The 20,101-nt window shown below is 38.3% G+C and overlaps 1 protein-coding gene across 4 annotated transcripts in view; it reads left to right on the forward strand.

The window, feature by feature from the left end:
- Positions 1–20,101, forward strand: part of POLA1 (DNA polymerase alpha 1, catalytic subunit) — a 181,649-nt gene that overhangs the window by 4,999 nt on the left and 156,549 nt on the right. For 3 of the 4 annotated variants that reach the window (XM_072934808.1, XM_030282388.4, XM_030282374.4), the window contains exons 7-18: positions 1,094–1,192; positions 2,061–2,253; positions 2,463–2,652; positions 3,544–3,719; positions 7,074–7,186; positions 7,657–7,773; positions 14,655–14,729; positions 15,094–15,232; positions 16,334–16,491; positions 17,752–17,836; positions 18,598–18,659; positions 19,371–19,460. In XM_072934808.1, the coding sequence (XP_072790909.1) occupies positions 1,094–1,192; positions 2,061–2,253; positions 2,463–2,652; positions 3,544–3,719; positions 7,074–7,186; positions 7,657–7,773; positions 14,655–14,729; positions 15,094–15,232; positions 16,334–16,491; positions 17,752–17,836; positions 18,598–18,659; positions 19,371–19,460 (1,497 nt within the window). The remainder of the gene's footprint in view (positions 1–1,093; positions 1,193–2,060; positions 2,254–2,462; positions 2,653–3,543; positions 3,720–7,073; positions 7,187–7,656; positions 7,774–14,654; positions 14,730–15,093; positions 15,233–16,333; positions 16,492–17,751; positions 17,837–18,597; positions 18,660–19,370; positions 19,461–20,101) is intronic. The other variant, XM_030282381.4, reaches the window with a different exon arrangement.

Genomic DNA, 20,101 nt, shown 5'->3' on the forward strand with positions numbered 1-20,101 from the left:
TGTCACACACCTCAGCCAGGGAGCTGTGGGACATCTCCATCTGACCTGTATGGGAGGAGCTGAGGGAGCAGTGTTTCAGCAGGTGATGTAACCTGGACCTCTGACTGCTTCCTGCTTCCCATGATTTACTGCAGAAAACAAGGTTAACACTCCCTTGGAGGCAGGAGTGCAGGGTGGCTGCTGTGACAGGGTTGGACTGTCTCAAATACGTAGTGCCCTTTTAGCAAGATTTCTTAAACCCAAAAGGATTGCTCACCTGTAAATGTCGAAACTGCTGCAGTGGTGAGATACTGAGGTGGAATATGTTGAACCATAATAAGCTTAACATGTTTCTTCAGCCCAGTAAAGGGTATAGGATGTCCCAAAGTAAAGTTATTCTCTTAGTTTTGTGTTCTTATTATTTTACTCCTGCTGACACCTGATTGAGGCTATAAAACCCCTCATGACTAAAACTGCCCCCGCTCCCCCCCGTATCATTAAAGAAATATTTAATGCTGTCAAATTTGTGGAACATTGATTAGGGAAAATAATGTTAATAATTACAGTATGGCTTCTATTTACTTAAATACTAGTTAGCTACTGATTTTTTGTTTTGTTGTTTGTTTTGTAAAATTTCTTTTGTTATTAGCAGTCGATAAGGTTATGTATAAAATATCTTTACATGTAAATACGTTAAAATGTGTTTTCCTCTAGTGGGACAGTACTGAAAGAGCACTTCAGCCTTTCATAAGGCATGTATCTTCAATACTACTGCTTCAGCAGACATGAAAACCAGCAAAAGTTATTCTGATACTTGTGCAATAAAGGCACAGTTAGCTATTGAAATTCCCGCTGTTTGAAAACTGTTTCATTTACTGATGGCAGTTTTTCTCAGATTGTTTCCTTTCCCAAAAAATCTAGTGTATCTTCATGGGCTGATTTCTCAGTAACATTATTTTATGGGGCTGGGTTTCATATCAGGAGGTGTTTTCTTCATCAGCCAAAAATATTGGTGTCCCTCTTTCTCATTGATGGAAAATGTTACTAACCAAGGCAAAAGAAAGCACTTAACAACTCTTCCTTTTGTCACTTTCTCTATTCTTTCAAAATTCAGACAGTTCAGCTAAGTCCACCACCAGTTATAATGTTGAAAAGGAAAAGATCTGCTGGAGTACCACTCAATCCTTTCTCTGTGCAGTCCCAAACTTCTAAGGTAAAGTGGAAAAGAAAAATGTTCTCATTATTAATAAGTGCTAAACTGTGTTTTTGTTGATTTGACTACTGTTGACTTTTGTTTCTCCTCCTGGAAATTCATTTTCTCCTAAGCTTCCATAGCAGTGTTACAGTGTAACTTCGTGCCTTTTTCTGCATTGCCTTTCATGTGAACCCACAAACAGTACAATTAGTTTTGTGTCTGTAGTACAGTAGGAGTTTGTAGCTGGTACATTTGACAGGTGAAGCTGTTGTTACTGTGTTCAGTGCATCACAAGAAGGTGAGTTTCTACTCTCTTTTCCAAAGAGTGGAAAAGACCCTTGTGGCAAGGAGAGGAGGATGGGAGGTGAAATAAGCAGCAGTGTGGAAAAGGATAAGAAACCAATCGTTTGCAGAAATGGAAAACAAATGGAAAATGAAGCTATGGATAGAAGTTTGCCCTAGTGGAAGATTTTGGAGTGAGAGGAGGATGGGCTGCTAAGGATGGAAGGCTAGCATTTTGTTAGGATTTCTGGTAAATGGAAAGGACTTTATAGCTGGAAATACAAAGAGATAGTTGGTAATGGTCTATAGAAGGAAAATGGAATAGTGTAGATACATCTGATTGGTGAGACCTTCTGTGACATCAACTCTTATGTTGAAAATAATCACCAGTGCTACTTATCTTAACAGTTGTGTTCAAAACTAGAAGCAGCTGGAAAAAATGGGGAGATACAGTAAGAGAGGATCATAGTGCAAAATATGTGGAACTTTTCCTCTACCCCTGGTTACTAGATCTGCAAATAGCAAGTGAAAGGTTTTGTTGTTTATTTTTTCCTTCTTTGTTTTCACATGATTATTTTAAAATCATGGTGGAAATGTTTTTCAGGTAATCACCCCTGTATCAAAGAAAGCTCCTGCTCATGTCAGAAAGGAAACTCCTCCAGCTTCATTTCATCCTAAACACCCCAATTATACAGCAAAATCTGTCAGAGTCTCTGAAAATGAGGACACCAAGCATGTGCAAAAGCCTATAGAAAATGAGAGATTAGTGAAGGCAGTAGGAGAGAAAGCTACTAAAGGTATCAAAAGTAAATAAAAGCATAATTCTGGAAACTCTTTAAATATGGTACAGTAGTTTTAAAACACTTGTTAAATTATACTAATTTAGATAGAACAAAGTATTATATTTAAGCTACCTATACTGCATATTATGGTCATGCTTACAGTGTGCTATTTCTGCATACTGCTATAGTATGCAGTGTGTCATTTTGATGATTCGAGCCTTTAGTTCTACCTGCAGCGCTTCCAGATGATGATCAGGGAATGATGCATTTTGATGAGGAGGACTTTGATGAACCTATGGAAGCAGAACATGTGGAAACTATACCTGAGACAGCTGAAAGTTTGAAAAGAGACAGTGAAATTGAGAAGAAAGAGACAGAGCAGCTAGAATCAGAGAAGAAAGAGACATCTGTCTTGTAAGAATCTCTTTTGCTTCTTTTTTTTCTTCAACTAAGAAGGCTCTCAGTTTCCATTAACCTTAGATTTAGCTTCATATTTGTCTTTGCCAAAGGGATAATTGTGATATAGACAGAATTATAATAATCCTCTGTAATGCTTTTTTCTTTGTAGTTACATTAAGAATAGTAACGTGCTGATAGCTACTTAATTGAAAAATATTAGATGTTTTTGGGATCTAGCATGCGACAGCATGTATTTCAGCACACTGAAGGTGACTCAATGTTTAAGTGTTGAATAGTGAACTTTGATATCAGTAAGCAAAACCAAGGAATTTCTAACAATACTTACTCTAAGTGAATCTGAAAGTATTTTGTAATAGATGTAGGTAAAAGTTTTGTTGCTAAAAGTAATGGTGAACAGCTATACCTTTGGAAATAGGAAAAAAGCGGGCTTTTCCCTCTTTTTGGGGGTTTTAAAAAATTGTTTGGAAAATCTTGAATCATATGTTTCCATAACAAAATCCTTCAAACTGTAAAATAATTAAATTATGTAAAAGACCTAAACAGACTGGAAAGGTAGTTTTGTTGAAATAATCCATTATTCCCACTAAGCAACTTGTATAGATGGATAGCTATATTTGATATTGACCAAGGCTGAAATACCAGATGACTGATTTTCAAAGTCTGTGTTTGGTGTATCAAGGCCCATACTTAAATGTGGGTTTCTGTCTTTGTCACTCCATCCCTCTTTTCAGAAGAAACCTGAGGAAACCCAGCTGTTGGGAGTGTTGCTTGATAGTGGAAAGAGAAGCAAAAGGTGTAAGAATATAGGCCTGGAAAAAAGCAAAATGGTGATTGTAGCAAAGGCACAATTTTAATTGTTTTTTTATTCTTCTGCAAAACCTGCAGAAGTTCTCTCCCAGGTCTCTCATGTTGGGATAGAATTGATGAGGATGAAGCTGATCTAGCAACAGCAGAAGTTCAACTGGACCCCAATCTCCTTCCCCTTGTGAATGGGGAAAGTGGTGATCAAGTCTTAAGATTTTATTGGCTGGATGCTTATGAAGATCAGTTCAGTCAGCCAGGTAACTGTTCAGTTAAAGGCAGAAAATGCTAATCTGATTATTTTTCTTCAGATTTTCTTTTTGAAAATTAGGGTTTTCAGACTTGACTGAATTACATTCAGTTGTCCTGTGCCTCTGTGCTCTAAGATGTTAATCTCTTGTTTTTCTGTACCTCTGTACAGAAGAGGTAGAACAGGGCTTGTGACTGGGAGAAGAATGTCATCTCTTGGCCTAGTATAGAGGTAGGGAAGTAAAAGGGACTTACTAACACTGTTCAGTGTTGGTGACCCGTTGTCTTTCTTAAAATTTTATACACTGAAGTTGTTAATTTCCTGATCAGTGATGCAACAACTGAGCATGCTTTCTTGTTTTTGGAAAAGTAACTCAAAATTCATGTGGATGAACAAAAAGCCTGTACTATATTAGTTGCATGATTTTATACAGAGGAAAGGCATGTCTGTCAAGGGAGGAAGGTGGTCTGAAAAATATGAGGTCTGTTTTGTACCTAATCAACTATTTATTGTCTTTGAATTAAGATTGCTAGCTATCGTATTCTTCAAATTGCATCATTCTGATCTCAGCTCCAACAAAACAGTTTGTGTTCATATCTGTTCTGAGCACTTCCCATCCATCCCCTCATTGCATCAGCAGCTCTAGGATATTTGGTTTCTAGTTTTTGCTTCATGTGTCTTTACCAGAAGGTTCTTTCACATGTTGTTGGAGTTTTTTTTCAGGTGAAGCTGTAAGTATTGAGTCAGATACATTTCTTTGTTAACACCTTTTGTTGTGAGTTGGGATTTCAAACTTAAATATGAGACCGTACTGGGCTGAACAGCTTGGTGATGGGAGTGGTAATAATCATAGATATCTTGATGAAATCAATGGCTCTAATATGAAATTGCTACTTAAAAAGAACCCGCTATTGTTATTTTTCCTTTTTTTTTGTCTTTTAAGTCAGTGATTGCTGAATGGAGCATAATTATGAAAGGATTTCTGTTCCTCGCATGCAAGGAGTGTTCTCTTCTCATTATGACTTTTTCAGGATTGAATAATAAAGACTGCACCTGTTTTCAATTAGTAATGTAGAAGGGAAAATTTTGATATTGCTTTTTGTTTAACATGTTCATGATCTTTGTTTGTGCCTCATTTGCTGTGATGTCAAATGCATTGCCTGAAGAGTAAATACTATAGCATAATCATAAGACTCTTTCAAACTTAATGATTTTTTTGAGGCTTACTTTTCATAATTCCCTTTATGATCTTAGTCAGAGAACTCGAGAATTGTGATCCTATTAACATTTTAAAGAAATAACGAATGAAACCTGCCCTTATTTTTTCCCCTCTGCAAGACATTTTCTCTGTATCTTGACTTTGCTTACCTTTTGATTCATTTAGTAGCATGCTCTTTCTTTTCACAGGCTTTGATTTATAATCTTTATTCAATTTTCTTTCTTTATTCTTTCCATAGTCTTGCAGGGGATAGGGCCTGATACTGCTCTGATTTTTTTTTTTTTTTTGGTTTTGCATGAAACGTCTCTGAAAACTCTTTGAAGTTAGTTCTGCTTTTACTGTCTGTGGGGGTGGTAGTGTGTGTCAATGTTCAACTGGATGATCTAAAAAGGTTCCTTCCATTCTAAATTAATCTAATTCTGTGAAGTCTGGTTATTAAGACCACTTATTTGTCTGTGCTAGAATTGATAGAAGTTTGTCTTTGCAATCCAGGCAGCTTTTTATCCTATCTTTGATTGGCTCATGTATCCTTCTTTCTACTCCTCTGCTTATATGTACTCCTCTGACAGATTAACTACTCCATGCTCTTAATATTTCCAGCTGTTCAAGCAGTCAGCTACTGTTTTGTGGTCTCTCTCACAGTTTAGTCTTTCTGCATGATACAAACCTATCTGAGGTGGGGTTTTTTATCCCTTAACAAAAAAGTAAAAGATTGCTAGGGACAAGAACTTCATCTTCCCTGTCACTTAGATCTGCAATTGGAGTTCTTTCTCCATACTTCTATTCAAACTGTCTAAATCTTCAAGATTGCCTCTGTATTAAAATTTCTTAAGATACTTTTTGCAGCTGAAACTTGTATCCTTGCTCTCATCATCTTCAAAACTGCAGCATTCTCTGTCCTTGACAAAAGTGCTCTTGTTCACATCTATTCCAAGCACTCAGAAAATGATTTTTCATAGCCTGTCACTTTGGCTTTGTCATCCATCTTAGTGCATCTTCACTGATTTATCTTTGATCTAATGGGGTAAGAAAGGTACCTTTATGTCTGATAGATCTGCTGGCAAAGATAAATTATAACTCTTAACCAAGGACTTGTTTGTGCATTGCTAGGCCAAAGAGAAATGCAGATTCTATGCATGAAACCCTGTTTCTGAGGCAGTCTCAGCATGGATATTTCTGTTTTCATCAATAGTAGTATGCTGTAGAAAGAGTGTCTTCCATATAATTAGATTTCAAATTATTTGGAGCTTGAAGGGAACCTGGTAAAGCCAGGTTTCTGAGTTGTGCTTGGAAGTTTTTTGTACTTGTAATTTGCAGACTGTTTGTGACAGTTGGGTGGTTGGTACTCTGTTATTTTTAAGTTTGACATTATTTGATTAGCAGTTTGCAGCACTTTGTTCTATTGCCAAGATCTCTGGGCTCAAAGATGTGAATGTACTCTAATGACATTGTCCACAGTGAAGTCAGTTGCCACCAGTCCTGCTCTGTATAATCTTTCTGAGCGTCTCCCTTGGTTACAACTACTGTCTTGGCACTTGGGATTCCTAGGAATGTCATGCATCTTTTGGTGTCCTCATTTGTTAAAAATAGTCACTTAAAAGCTGATCAGTTTCTAGTTGTTGTCTTCAGAATGTTTTTCTATGGGTTTTATTAGTTATCGAGTCTTGATCTTAGGATACTGAAGTGTAGGGAAGAGGAGTCAATTTGTACTGCTCTAGCTGAAGAGTGAAAAACTGGAGATAACACGTTAGAGGATTGACAGCTTAGGCATTCTCATAATCTTCAGCTTTCACTGACATCTCTCCTTCCTCCCTCTCTCCAGGGATTGTCAAACTAATATAGGCAGCAATGGAATATCAGAACAAAATTTTGAGACTGGCTGTGTAATGCCATTTTGGATTTTACATACCAGGTGTTACTATAGCAATGGAGGTAGAGACATGAAGAATGATACAGGTCTGTTTGTAAAGCTGGTGTTTAAAACAATTTAGAATGTGCTGATACATTGGAAGGATTTGTTGTTCAACAACCTAACACAGCAATGGTTGTGTTTCAATGCTAGAACATGTTATAAGCTTCTTCAAGCAAGATTAGACATTATTAGTTCTAAAACTGCATATTGAATGATTTGCCCTTCTCCCTTAGGTGTGATATTTTTGTTTGGCAAAGTTTGGATTGAATCTGCAGCCACCTATGTCAGCTGTTGTGTGACAGTGAAAAATATTGAGAGAACTGTTTATCTGCTGCCACGTGAAACAGTAAGTGTGTGACTTTTAAGAATGTCAGACATAAGTACCTTTCATTCTGCTTATGGCAGGTTAGGAGGTTAGCAGTGTGTTTATGGAAGCTGTTGGAAGCCAGTGCTGTCTGATGTAGGTGATAAAGTTAAAAACAATGTGTACACTGTATCACATATGAGCTGTAGGTTAGAGCCCTGTGACTTCCCCTGACCCTAACTAACAGCTGCCGACAAATTTTTATCCTTAGACTTGCTACTTTGCAAATAAAGCGGTCTTAGTATTACTAGAAAACTTAGCGCTTTTTAAACATTCTGTTTCAAAATATTTTCTAAATTTGGGATTTTTTGGCTGATTGCATTTTAGCTCTTCCTAAAAAAAAAAAAAAGAGATACATGATTCATAATAGCAAAGTAAAATTTAACTTATTGTTCAACTTATTGTCTGCTGACATTTTTGTTAATTTGTAAAACCTCACTTCTGTTTTTGAGGAAATTGACCTATCTACTGGTAAAGAGACAGAGACTCCAGTAACTATAATGAGTGTTTTCAAGGAATTTAATGACACCATTTCACCAAAGTACAAGATCATGAAGTTCAAATCCAAGGTTTGTTTGCAAGCATCCTATCTGATCGTTTTCTGTTGTTCTGGTTTGTAAGGTGGGAAGGATGTTGAAACACTGTCCGGGGAGGGAGGTTGTGCCAAAATGCAATATATAATTCCTGATATGTGTAAATTTACCTGCTTGTAAAAACCATCCAAAATACCTATATTCCTTTAAGAATGCTAACTCTGCAGCATGGTTGTTCCACCAGAAGTTTAAGCAATGCTTTTGTAAGTACTCACTCATTAGCTTCTTTAAAACTGGGTTGAGTGTCAGACTGGCTTGCTAAGCTGATTTTGAGAATGTAGAACAGATAGAAGTTGTGATACCTAAAGCCCTTAGTAACAGATCATGTTGTCAGAGTTTAAAATGAAAGATTGTATTGTTCAGCAGATAAATCAGTACTCTGGGATTACACTGTCTTTGCATTTGAGCAGACATCTTATTGAACTTTATCTCTTGGCATGTCTCATCCTTCTTCTCACCCTCGCAGATTTATCTTTTTAGAGTGCATGCTGTTCAGAGTGTGGATTGTCATAGTGTGGCTGTGCAGGAAGTAACAAGTGAGGACTGTCGCTCAGTCTTGAAAGCTGTTCTGTGCTTAGAGTTATGGGCAATAGTCTTAAAAGTGTTATTTTGCTGTGCTCTGTTTGCTCAACAAATCTTTAAAATGACACTAGAAAAACAAACTGTTTCTGTAATGGAGACTTTGCACATAAATTAATATAATACTTGTCACGAGTCTGCAGGAAAAGAGGTGATACTGCTGAGAATGTTGCAGATTTGGACTGAACTAGTTTGCTAGTGTCAGAGCTTTATTGTCCACTTACATAGGCCACTTGTCTTTTACAGAGGAGGGAAGAGGTGGGAAGCTTAGGTGGGGAAATGTGGCAAACATTCAAGTTAGGAGAAAGATCTTTTCTGACTGAAGTACTCAGAAAAGTTTATATTTCTTGAAGTAACATGTCATTAGTCTGGAAAAGCTGATTTTCATTAGTTATAACTTTCCCCATCCCAGCAATCTTGTGATTTTACAGGATTCATTCCTGAATAGTTAATCAGCAAGTGAGATGACAAGTAAAAATGCAGGAAGAATGGAATTTAACAATATGTAAATGAGGGAAAATAAAAACAGTTTTTGCAGTAATTCAGGTTGGAAAGATTCTCAGGAGGTCATCTCATCCAAAGCTAGCTAGAGTAATTCTGAAAGTTTAAGTTGTTAAAGTGAAAATGTAAGCAGTGCTTCTCAAATAGCAAAGTCATGCAAGACAGGACATCTTTTCAGCAACTTGTAGCTTAGTGCATTATTTACAGAGTTCAGGGAAAATGGATGTGACACCTATACTTTATAGAAGCTTTTTTGTTTTGCTCTAGCATATTTTCTCTCTCAAAACTGATGTTAATTTAGATTTTTTTCAGTTTTCTGTTATTTCTCGTGTATAGTTGATTATAACATAACTGAATAGGGGATCAGGAGTAAATTTACTCTGAAAGGAGTAAATTTAACAATAGATAAAAAACAAGTTGCTGATAGCTCACTGTTCAAAAATCCTTTCAGGAATGAGGGAGAGAATTCAAACACAAGTTTTCATTAAAAGAGAGGAGTACACTTGTACTGTAGAAAGGAAAGAGGGAGAAAGGTCTCAAAAGATGCAGATTTGCTTACAGAATCTTGGGGAAACCCCCATCTTTTCCATGATGTGCCAAGTAAGAATAATGTGAATGAGGTAATAGAGTAATGTAGTTGAACATTCAAAGATGGCTCTTAAAAATTAAGGTAAAACCTGTCAGATTTTTACTGATCTTACACAGAATTCAGGGCAAAAGACCCAACAGTCTTGTCTGGGTACATGGCTGCAGTACATGTGGAGTCCTTGGATGTAACACAGGAGTGGGGAAGTGGGAGCACTAAGATACTGTTGAGATATTCCCTTAAGTATTGTAACACTTAATCACGCTCATTAAAGGGTGAAAGGAAAGAGGAAAGATTAACTCAAGTGACTACAGGTACAAAAGATGGCAATTAGAAGGATGAGACAAAAGGGCAGTTATACCAGAGACGACTGTGAAAGAGATTTAATTTTTCTTAGCTAGTAAAATGAAGAATAATGATAAGACCTGTTTGCTCTCTAGAAACATTAAAAGGGAATGAGAAGCCAGAGAGCTATTTAAAGGAGAGTTTTAGCAAAAGAGGGAATTTGTAATTTTTAACTCATGAATAAATTAGGCAGGATAGTTGGTGCAGGGAAGCTCTAAAATAACCCACCAGAATTGTTTCTGAACAGTAAGATTTCAAATTATTTTGAATTCTTAAGTAGACTGAGTTTTAGTAAAAGGATAAAAGCTATACAGCTTTATTTTGCTTGTGTAATTTTCTGCTAATTTTGATAGTTACTGCATGCTGGAAGGGTTCAATGAGGGCTGGAGATAGTAGGAAGGTATGGCAGTAGTAATGTAGGAGGTAAGAGAAAGGACAGGATAGTAGAGAAGGGCTGTTAGTGGGGTTCTTGGAAGAGTATTCAAAGATAGTATTACAGTAACTCAGATATTCCAGATTACACAAAATTGACTGTGAACAAGTGGCCAGGCTTATGCCTCTGCAGCAGGGAGGCTTTGTGCTCTGCAAGATAATTGTAGAAGTATTGGGGTTGTCCCATTACTGTGCCCTCCTTTTCTTCTGTTCTTCCCTGAGATACCTGAATCTGCCTGGTTATATACCTGGGTCTGTTCTTCACAAGGAGCCATCAACCTCCTTTTCATTGTACTCACCACCAGAGACAAGGTGTTGTTACACAGCCCTTGCATCTGTGTGTCTATAGGAGTGTGCAGGGCTCTAAAATTGAAATGGTGTTTTGTGGCATTCACCTAAATGAATGCTCCAGAGAAATAATCTTCACCCAGTAATGACTCTTATGTGGTGAAGAGCTAATGTGCTTTAGAAGATCTGCCATGCTCTGTGATGTGCAGCCAGTGGTTCAGTGCTGTGTTGTTAAGGGTTCTTGTTTTGAAAGACTGCAAACAAATGGCTGTGCTGCTCAGGTGAGACTTGTGAGCAATGCATTCAGAGTAACATGAAGTCTCAGTGTTTGCATAGTACTGTGAAACTGAAAACCACTCTTCTTCCATCATCAGCTGGAAATCAGGAAGGTTACTGACATCCCTGCCATGCACCCAGAGTTCTTTTATTCAGAATATCCCTTTTTGTGATGATGTGGAGACACTGAGACAGGTTGTTCTCTTGGCCTTGCCAGCACCCAACTTTGTCCCTCTGAACACACTTAAGCCGTATCATTTCCTGCTGCACCTGCTTCTAATTGTAGCTTCAATGGGTTGCACTGCTGCCAAGTTAGCAAGTCTTCACAAATCAATTTGAAAGCAGCCTTACTCCACTTAGGAACTTAGCAGCTAATCACTGCTGCTCATTTCTGCTCTCTGAAGGGCCACTTGAAGGGCAGATTATTCTGCAGCAAGCATTCATTCACTGAGTTATGACCAGACGCTGGTGTAATTGAGCTGAGCTCTGTGGAATAGCGCAGATGAAACACTACAGCAGACTATTTTTATACTGTGTTCATCCTGCGTTTGCAACAAGAACTTGTTTGAAGCTTGAGAGGTTTTTATTAAAATTAAAAAAAAGAGGAGGGGGAGCACCAGTGATACGTGCTAAAAGCAGTGCATTGCTATCTCTTATGTCACAGCTCTGATCTGCTCGTGTTAGGTACTGCTGTGGCTCAGCAGTTCAGATCTGCATTTGCATGGTAATTTGCAATTCTGATCTGGCTTCATAGTGGTGCTCTCCATCAAGTTATGTTACACTTGTGTTTCCATGAAACTGTTGATGCCACAGTAGCTTCTGGATTTATCTGACTCCTGTTTATAGCAGAGGTCCCTCTCCTTTCCTGGGCTTTGCAGCCTTACACCTGCAGTAGCACATGAAGTAACAAGCTTCCCTGCCTCTTGTAGCACCCTCAGGGAGCTATTGCTGATGCTATTAATTTAAGGAAAAAATCCCCAGCCATCCAACCCCCAAACTAAATAACTTCAACTTGCCTAACTGTGCATGTATTTTGTTAATTTTAAATTTTTATTTCCATTTATGGTGATTTTGCTTTTCCTTATTAAACTTTCTCTAGTGGCATATTATGCTGAGTCTTGTGTAGAAAGTGGTGAACACAATGCATTGTTCAGTGAGAAATGTGATTTTTAATTTAAGATGCCTCTAGGAATTCCTGTAGTAAAGTAACGTGCTAGCATAGTTGTAATATAACAACAACAATATGTAACAGTGATGCAGATGGTTTGTAAAGTACTACAGGATAGAACACACATATGACATGGTAGAGCATGGCATTTCAGCAGGTGCCAGAGCACTGTTGCCCAGGATATTGTAATAATTTGGAAAATGAAAGTAGTTATTCTTAGAAACTGAAAAGCTGTGTTTTAGAAAATTGTTATTGTTCTTGAGGAAAGCAGAAGTGATACTTCAGGCTTCTTTAACTGTCTTAGTTAGAGATACATAAACAAACTGGACTACTTTCTAGTGAAACCTAAGTCACTTAAAATGAAAAATACTGTAGTGTCACAGAAATTATCTGGTGTGAGCATGTGATAAAAGCTGGCAGATGGTTGGGAAATCATCCCTCTTGGGTTCCTCTCTGAAGTGCTGGTACACAAAACCTGCAGTCTAAAGGGAGATGTGTGCAGTTACAGGGACACAATCTGGCTGGGATCATAGACATATGGTGGGACAGGATGTGGTTAAGACAGGCTGGGATAGCAAGGAGGGGGAAGCCCTTTTGTGTATCAGGGCAGTGGGGATGCATGGAATGCATGAAGGTGGGCAAAGAGCTGGTCAGGATTATAGGATGGATTAATGTAAGGGACAGCATGGTGGAGAAAGGAAAGCCAAATCCCACCTGGAGCTGGGTCGGGTGAGGGAGATGTAGACCCGTAGGAAAGGCTGCTATAGGTACAGGCAGACTATGAGAAAAGTGCTGCTGACAGGAACTGGAGATGTGGTGACAGAGGTCATGGAATAAGATGGGATAATACATGTCTTCTTCTCCTTGATCTTCACTGCTTAGTCTAGCTTTTAGCAGTCTCTGATGGCCAACAGATGAGAAGGAAAGCCTGAAGCAAAGAAGACTTGTCCTCGGCGGAGGATCAGGTTAGGGCACATTTAAACAAATTGGACAGATAAAGGCACGTGGGATCTGATGGGATGCACCCCTGGGTACAGAGGGAGCTGGTCAAGGTCAGAAGGTGTTTGGTGTGGATTCACAGGGGGAAAATGGTGCTTCACCAAGCTGGTAGCCTCCTGGGAAGAGATGGACTACTTTGGTGGACAAGAGGAGTGCAGTGACTTGTTTATCTTGACTTCAGTAAGGCTGTCAATGCTGCGTATCACAGCATCCTCACAGACAAATGATGAAGTGGGGGCTAGTGAAGTGGGCAGAGGGGTGGACTGAAAACCAGCTGCCCTACTGGGCTCAAGGTTGTGATCACTGGCACAAAATCCAGATGGAGGCCAGTCCCTAGAGCTCTACCCCAAGGGTTGATCCTGGATCCAGTCCTGCTGAGCATCCTGTTAATGATTTGGATGGTTGCATGGAACACACACAGAGCAAGTCTGCAGACAGTACAAAACCAGGAGAAGCTGATACACCAAATGGATGTGCTATCAAAGGAATTTTGGCAGGCTAGATATATCTTATGACCTACAGGAATCCCATCAAATACAGAAAAAAGGAAATGGTCCTGTATGAGGACTGGAATAACCTCAGGCACTAGTAGATGATGGCAGCTGACTGGCTGGCAAGCAGCCTTGGAGGAAAGGACCTGCTCATCTTGGTACATATGAGGCTGGACAAGAGCCAACCATGCAGCCCTGGGGAAAAGACTGCCATGGGCATTACCAGCAGATGTCAAGAGCTGGTCCTTTCCCCTTTGCAGCCCTGGTGAGCACCTGTGGAATTCAGCTGAGCTCCTCTGTGTGGGGAATAATGTACTGGAACAAATCCAGAATAGTGCCACAAAGATAGTTACAGGGTCTGGAGCATCTGTCATGTGAGGAGAGGCTGAGAAACCTGGGACTGCTCAGCCTGCAGAAGAGAAGGTTCAGGGCAAGGGGTTGGCAGTGCAGATCTTTTAATAGTTTATAAACGTTTGATGAGCATGAGTAAAGATGACTGGCAGACTTGCTGCTGGTGCCCAGTGGACGACAAGAGCAACAGATAGCATTTGAAACACGTGAAATTTATCAGAGCCTGAACCAGTGCTTTACTGTAAGGGTGTAAGGGAGATCAAGCATTGGCACAGGTTGCCTAGAGAGGCTGTGGAGTCTCCATCCTTGGGGGTATTCATATCTGGCTGGAGAGAGCCCTGAGCAACACACTGATTGACCCAGCTCTGAGCAGGCAGCTGGACTAGACAATGCCTGGAGATCCCTCTCCATCTCAGCCATTTTGGGATTTTGCAGTGATCTGCAGGCACCAATTCTCGTGAGTATGTCTGAAACCTGTGAATTTAAAGAATATTTCTGAGTTTGCTTAACTACCTGGTGGTTTTGGTAGTATAAAACCAAGTTTTTTTGGTAGTAAAACCAAAACTATTTTTTGATAGTAAAAATGTATTTGGTAGTATACTTGCAAGTCAATTCTGTAGAAACTATGCTGAGGAAACATCTAGAGATTAAAAACAGCCACTAAAATATTCTTACTGTCTTCAGCTGGTTATAATGAGTTGCAGAACTGGTAATACATGATCAAACCCATGATATTTGAAATGTGTGTTTTGCCGGCCCTTTTTTTATTTAGCTTTCTTATTGGACAGAATGAATATTCAATTGGAAGATAGTGAAAATATAATACTTTTGTTTTATATAGAAAGTGGAAAAATACTACGCTTTTGAGATTCCAGATGTACCAGCAAAATCTGAATACCTAGAAGTGAAATATTCAGTGAGTATAATTAATCTAATAAAATACCATACCTTGATTTTTTTTTTATCTAATTAAGTTTACAATGTGAGCAGTTTCTGTATTAAAATGGTCCTTGAACATTGTAGTCTTGGCTGATGTATCCAGTGTGGATGAAGAACTTAAACTTCAGTGTGTTTTTACATTACTGTCCTGATTTTTAAGTGGAGCCTATAGTGTGATTTCTTCAATTACTGTAAGGTATTATGGGTTAAGGCATTGCTTGTGGGGGATGACAATGGTTTCAGTACTGTGTTGTTTTGTTAAGGTGCTGTCTGAATATGGTGTGTCAGCCTTGGAGACTTCTGTGCTGTGAAATGACTCCCTGCTCTCTGTTACTTGTTAGGCTGAATGCCCTCGGCTTCCCCAAGATCTGAAGGGACAAACATTCTCACACGTCTTTGGAACCAACACCTCTAGCCTGGAACTTCTCTTGATGAATCAGAAGATCAAAGGACCCTGCTGGCTGGAAATAAAAAATCCACGTATGGCGGTTTGCATGTGAAATACCTGGGTACTAGGAAACACATACAATTATAGATAGGAGGGGAGGAGAAATTAAAATTTTATGGATGAATTACTGTTTTGTACATTAACCTTGCAACTTACTGGTTGAATTTTCATTATCTATTTCATTAACCTTGCAACTTACTGGTTTAATTTTCATTATCTACACCTTGCAACTTATTGGCTTAATTTTCATTATCTAGTACAAATTTTAAGTTATTCTTCCTTTTTTGGAGTGACAAATACCCATATTAAGTTGTGTACAGTACAGATGAGATTTTAACTTTTAATGCCTGTGGGAGGGAAATGTGCAGTGCTTAGCAGCTGCTATTTGATGCATACCCTAATGCCATGTATATGGAACTAAACTTGATTTGAAAATGATGCATCTTTCTGCTCTTGATAAATTAAGATTAGAGGTTTTTTCCTACAAATACATATTTTTGAGAACAAATGGCTGCTGGATAGGGTTTTTTTGTTTGTGCATAAGTTTTTTATTTATTTTTTCCTGACACTTGGAAAAGTTTGTGGTGAGGAGCTGTTTTAGTTTTAAATCCTTTCAGCCTCATGATTGGCGTGTAGCACTTAGAGGTGGTCATGCTGCTTTATTTTGGCTTGGTGGGAGCCCTTTATTCAATGTGTACTGCATATTCCCATGAACATAGGGATCATACTGGACAAAAGCTACATCTGCTACTGCAGTCTCCTTGGGGCACTTCCAGTGCAGAACTGACTGTATGAATATTGACACCAGGGGGGTTCTCCTCTTCAGCAGCTCGCTCAGTCACTGACAGAACTGACACCAGTACAGATGACTCTGTGTAAAGCTTCCTGAAGTATTTTATGAGTTATGCAGACCTTGATCCAAATATTCTCTTCTTATTTGATGTTGAAGAGCTCCTGCTGACTGGGAAGTCAGAGCCCAGGGAGTTACCAAAAATCGGGCAGGATTAGTGTGTGTCTTGGACTATCCCATCAGGAGAGAACATTTGAAGGATGTGCTCTGTGCAGCAATGCCATCAGAGAAGCCTTGTCTCTGGTTCCCAGAAGAATGGAGGTGGTTTGTGTTGTTTCCTCAGAGCCTTCAAATCCGCCAGTCAGCTGGTGTAAAGTGGAGGCTGTGGCCATGAAGCCTGGCTTGGTGAATGTGGTTAAAGATCTTTCTCCTCCTCCTCCTCTGGTGGTCATGTCCTTCAGCATGAAGACCACTCAGAACCCAAAGACTCACCAGAATGAGGTAAGTAATCTGCTCTCATTTTGGTTTGATTCTGTTCTTTGACATATATTGAAATTTTCCTAAGCTTGGAAGACCCTCATAAAACATGTTTTAAATATATTTACTGTTGAAAAGTTTCTCTGCTCTGGGCTTTTCCAAGAAATTTTTCCTGGATCTCACTCTGTCCTAGGGGGCCTGCTTGGGGAGAATGTTAACTGTGACAGTGGATCCTATGTATGTTTTCAAACCTTCTGTTTATGTCTGTTGTGCCTCATAAGTGAGACTGCCCCAGCACAGCTGGTAATGGATTAGTATTAATGAATCAACTAAACTAGAGCTAATCATAGGTTATAGATAAAATGACCAGGGCTTTTCTGCTAATAAAACTTACCTTAAAATGAGAATTTGGTCTTGATCTTAGAGCACCTGCTATTCTGCTGTAAGATGTTTCCTTAAAAAGGAGGAGAGATGTAGGTGGCCACTCTCAGTTGTGGACTGCAGACCACAATGTGTATTTAGGCACTTTTTTTTTTAAACATAACTCTCATTAATGTGAGAAGAGATTTAGTATTCACAACTAGGATAGGACAGTTGTTTCTGGCTAATTGAATTGAAGACTAATAGGTTGGCAAATTTTTTAAGCAAAATTATTCCTTGTGGTGAATAAGTATGGAAAATAAATGATTTCTGGCCAAAGTAACAGGGCATACACAAAGTACTGACAGGACTCTGCTTGCCAAGATGCTTTAAAGCCTTTCTGCTTTGTTTTCTGTTGGGTTTTCCTGCTCAGTGTCTGGGGAGCCAGGCTGTCCTGCCAGCAAAGCAGTCAAAAGCATCATTAAAGCTACTGGCTCCAAAACACTAAACCTCTGGGCTTCTTGGCAGTGTTGACTGTTTTCAGAGAAGCCTTCCTGAGGCAAGGCTTCTCTGCCCTGCTCACATCTCCCGTGCACTCCATGGGGAATCCTTTACATTGTGGGGTCTGGTCAAATTCAGGACAAAACCTGATAAAAGTAGAAGTTTTCTAAAGTGAATTCTTTTTTCTCTCAAATTATAATAATTTAGGAGCAAGTACTATTTTATTTCCTTTAGATCAATTGATAACTTTCTTCTTTTCAACTGTTTGTAGTTGGAATTAGAATAAGAAAGATCTGGTGGAGAAACAAGAGAAAAGAGATGAGGAAATCTTAAAAAAAAAAAAGGATGGAAGAAATAAGTATGGATAGTAGTCATGCTTATTTGTGCTTATGAAGTTGTGTGTTCTGTATCTCCATGGTATAGGTTGTGGCTCTTGCAGCTCTGGTTCATCAGAAATTTCCTTTGGATAAGGCTCCACCTCAGCCTCCTTTTCAAACACACTTCTGTGGTATGTACTTGGAAGAGTTTGAGTAGAAAAATTATTTATTCAATGGTTTTTCTTTTTTTCTTCTGTTTTGGTTTTTTATTGTTTTTTTTTCTAATATTCATTTATTTATTTAAATTTTTATTTCTTTCTGACACTACAGCAATAATGGCCTAAAATAGACAACTGATAAAATTTCAACTCCCAGACAGAATTTTCTCCCCATTTTTAACTTCACTGGTTACTGACTTTTTATCAAAAACTTTATTTAAAAAATCTTAATTTGAGATGATGCCAAGTAACCCTGCTCTATATAGTTTCCTGTAATTTTTATTGGTTTTACTCCAGCTTTCTCTACCCATTAATTTAGACCATTTATTTATTGTTACTTGAATTATTTTTCTGTTCAGCTCTTCTGAACAGAATTATTTATAAACAAGGTTTCTTGGGGGGAAAAAAAAAATCTTGCAGCACTGTCATTGCAGTAGTAGCTGCTAAACCTTGAGATTCAGACACTGACTGGAAGTCATGAGGTGTTGAATGCTTGTGAGATGAAGTCTTCAGGAGCTGTGACCCATGGTTTTAATGTCCAATGATAACCTCAAGTATGACTGATTCAGATTTGTTAATGCTTTAGTAATTATTTGGTTATCTTAAAAATCAGTATTCACTTAAAGCTGCTGTTTCAGAATCAAAGGTCAGTTTTCTCAGCTCACTTTGTTGTGAGCTTATGGGGAGGGTGCAATTAGGAACTTGTATGTAAACACAAATATCACTTTTTGCAGCTGTTTCCAAACCGAGTGATTGCATTTTTCCTTATGACTTCAAAGAAGCCGTTAAAAAGAAGGTAATTTCATTTTGTTACCTTTCTGATTGCAGTACCTTATAGAATATGAACTTCACTGTGCTTTTGGTAAGTGATGAAGAGAAATAGTCGAAGGAATTGAATGATTTAGTTAGTTTTCCACTCTACCAATTTAAATCCAGGTATTTATTCGGTGTTGCTTGTAAAAAAGTGGTTGTGTGTTTCAGTTCTGCTGCTAATTATGCTCTTAAAATAAACAGGAGAGTTAGAAAGATTGTGCAAAGAGGCTAATATTGTGGTTAATTTTCATTATACCTGAGTCTGTACTTGTAGTAAACTGGGAGAATTTGTTTCTTCTTTTATTGGAGGGTTAAGTCTGTCAGAATTTATAAGATGTCCTTTCTAAAGGGTGGTGACAGAATAATAAAGTAACTTATTTTTCTTTTTCCTCTATTTCTGTGTGATCTTAAAGTCTGTGAGTGAAAGATGCATATGGAGCATTTTCCTGGTGTGCTTGATTCTTATGAGGCTCTTAAAGTCTCACACCTGCATTCAAAAGCAGACAGGGAAAAAGCCTCTGAGAAAAGCTTTCCAATGTCTTTGGAAATGAGGGAAAAAAATCCTTGAATTACAGAAGGAAAAGCAGAACTCTGTGGTGCTTTGTTATTGTCTTGTAACTGGTAGGGGAGAGGAGATGCTTCCTTTTTAAACTTATTGGGTCATTGAAATCAGGTGCTCTCTTGCTCCTTTTAGAATGCTAAAATAGAGATTGCTGCAACGGAGAGAACACTGCTGGGATTCTTCCTTGCAAAGATTCACAAAATTGACCCAGATGTTGTTGTGGTGAGTAGTTCTGAGACTTTGAGAGTTAAATTAAAGCATATTGTCAGTTGGTCAGCTTTGTTCTTTTCCTTTTGTCCCCTTAGAGGCTTTTTAATGCTTGTCTTAGACTGCCTTATGAATTGAGTTTGCTTATGAGACAGCAGGCAGCAGGTATATTTTGATACAAAGATGATACAGAATTTTCCCTGACAGCATTTTATACATACTATTATTTCCCATAATAGCTAAAATAGGCAGTATTTTCACAATACCTGGAACAAGTTTGTTTTTTTTTTTCTTAACTCAGACAAAACACAACAAAAACCCCTGATTTTCTAGAAAAATGGGAACTCTTGTTATACTTAAGAATCTGTTGCAATTCAGATGCTCATATAATTTGTGTTTATGCTGTAAATCAAAATAACCATCTATACAAATCCATGAGATCCGAAAAAAGTTTTGCAATAAGCATTCTTATATTTTCTCCTGTTTTAGCAGCTGAGGGTATATTATAATTACTCATTTTCCTTTTTTTTTTTTTTGTTATGTTTAATTAATGTGCAGAACTAACTTTCACATCATAAAATTCTGAAGACAATTTGAAGTTGGCTTTAAGTCTGAGGTTGATTACATACAACTTGTTAGATTGTATGTATTTACTT

The sequence above is a fragment of the Taeniopygia guttata genome, chromosome 1, assembly GCF_048771995.1.
Source record: "Taeniopygia guttata chromosome 1, bTaeGut7.mat, whole genome shotgun sequence".
NCBI lineage: Eukaryota > Metazoa > Chordata > Aves > Passeriformes > Estrildidae > Taeniopygia > Taeniopygia guttata.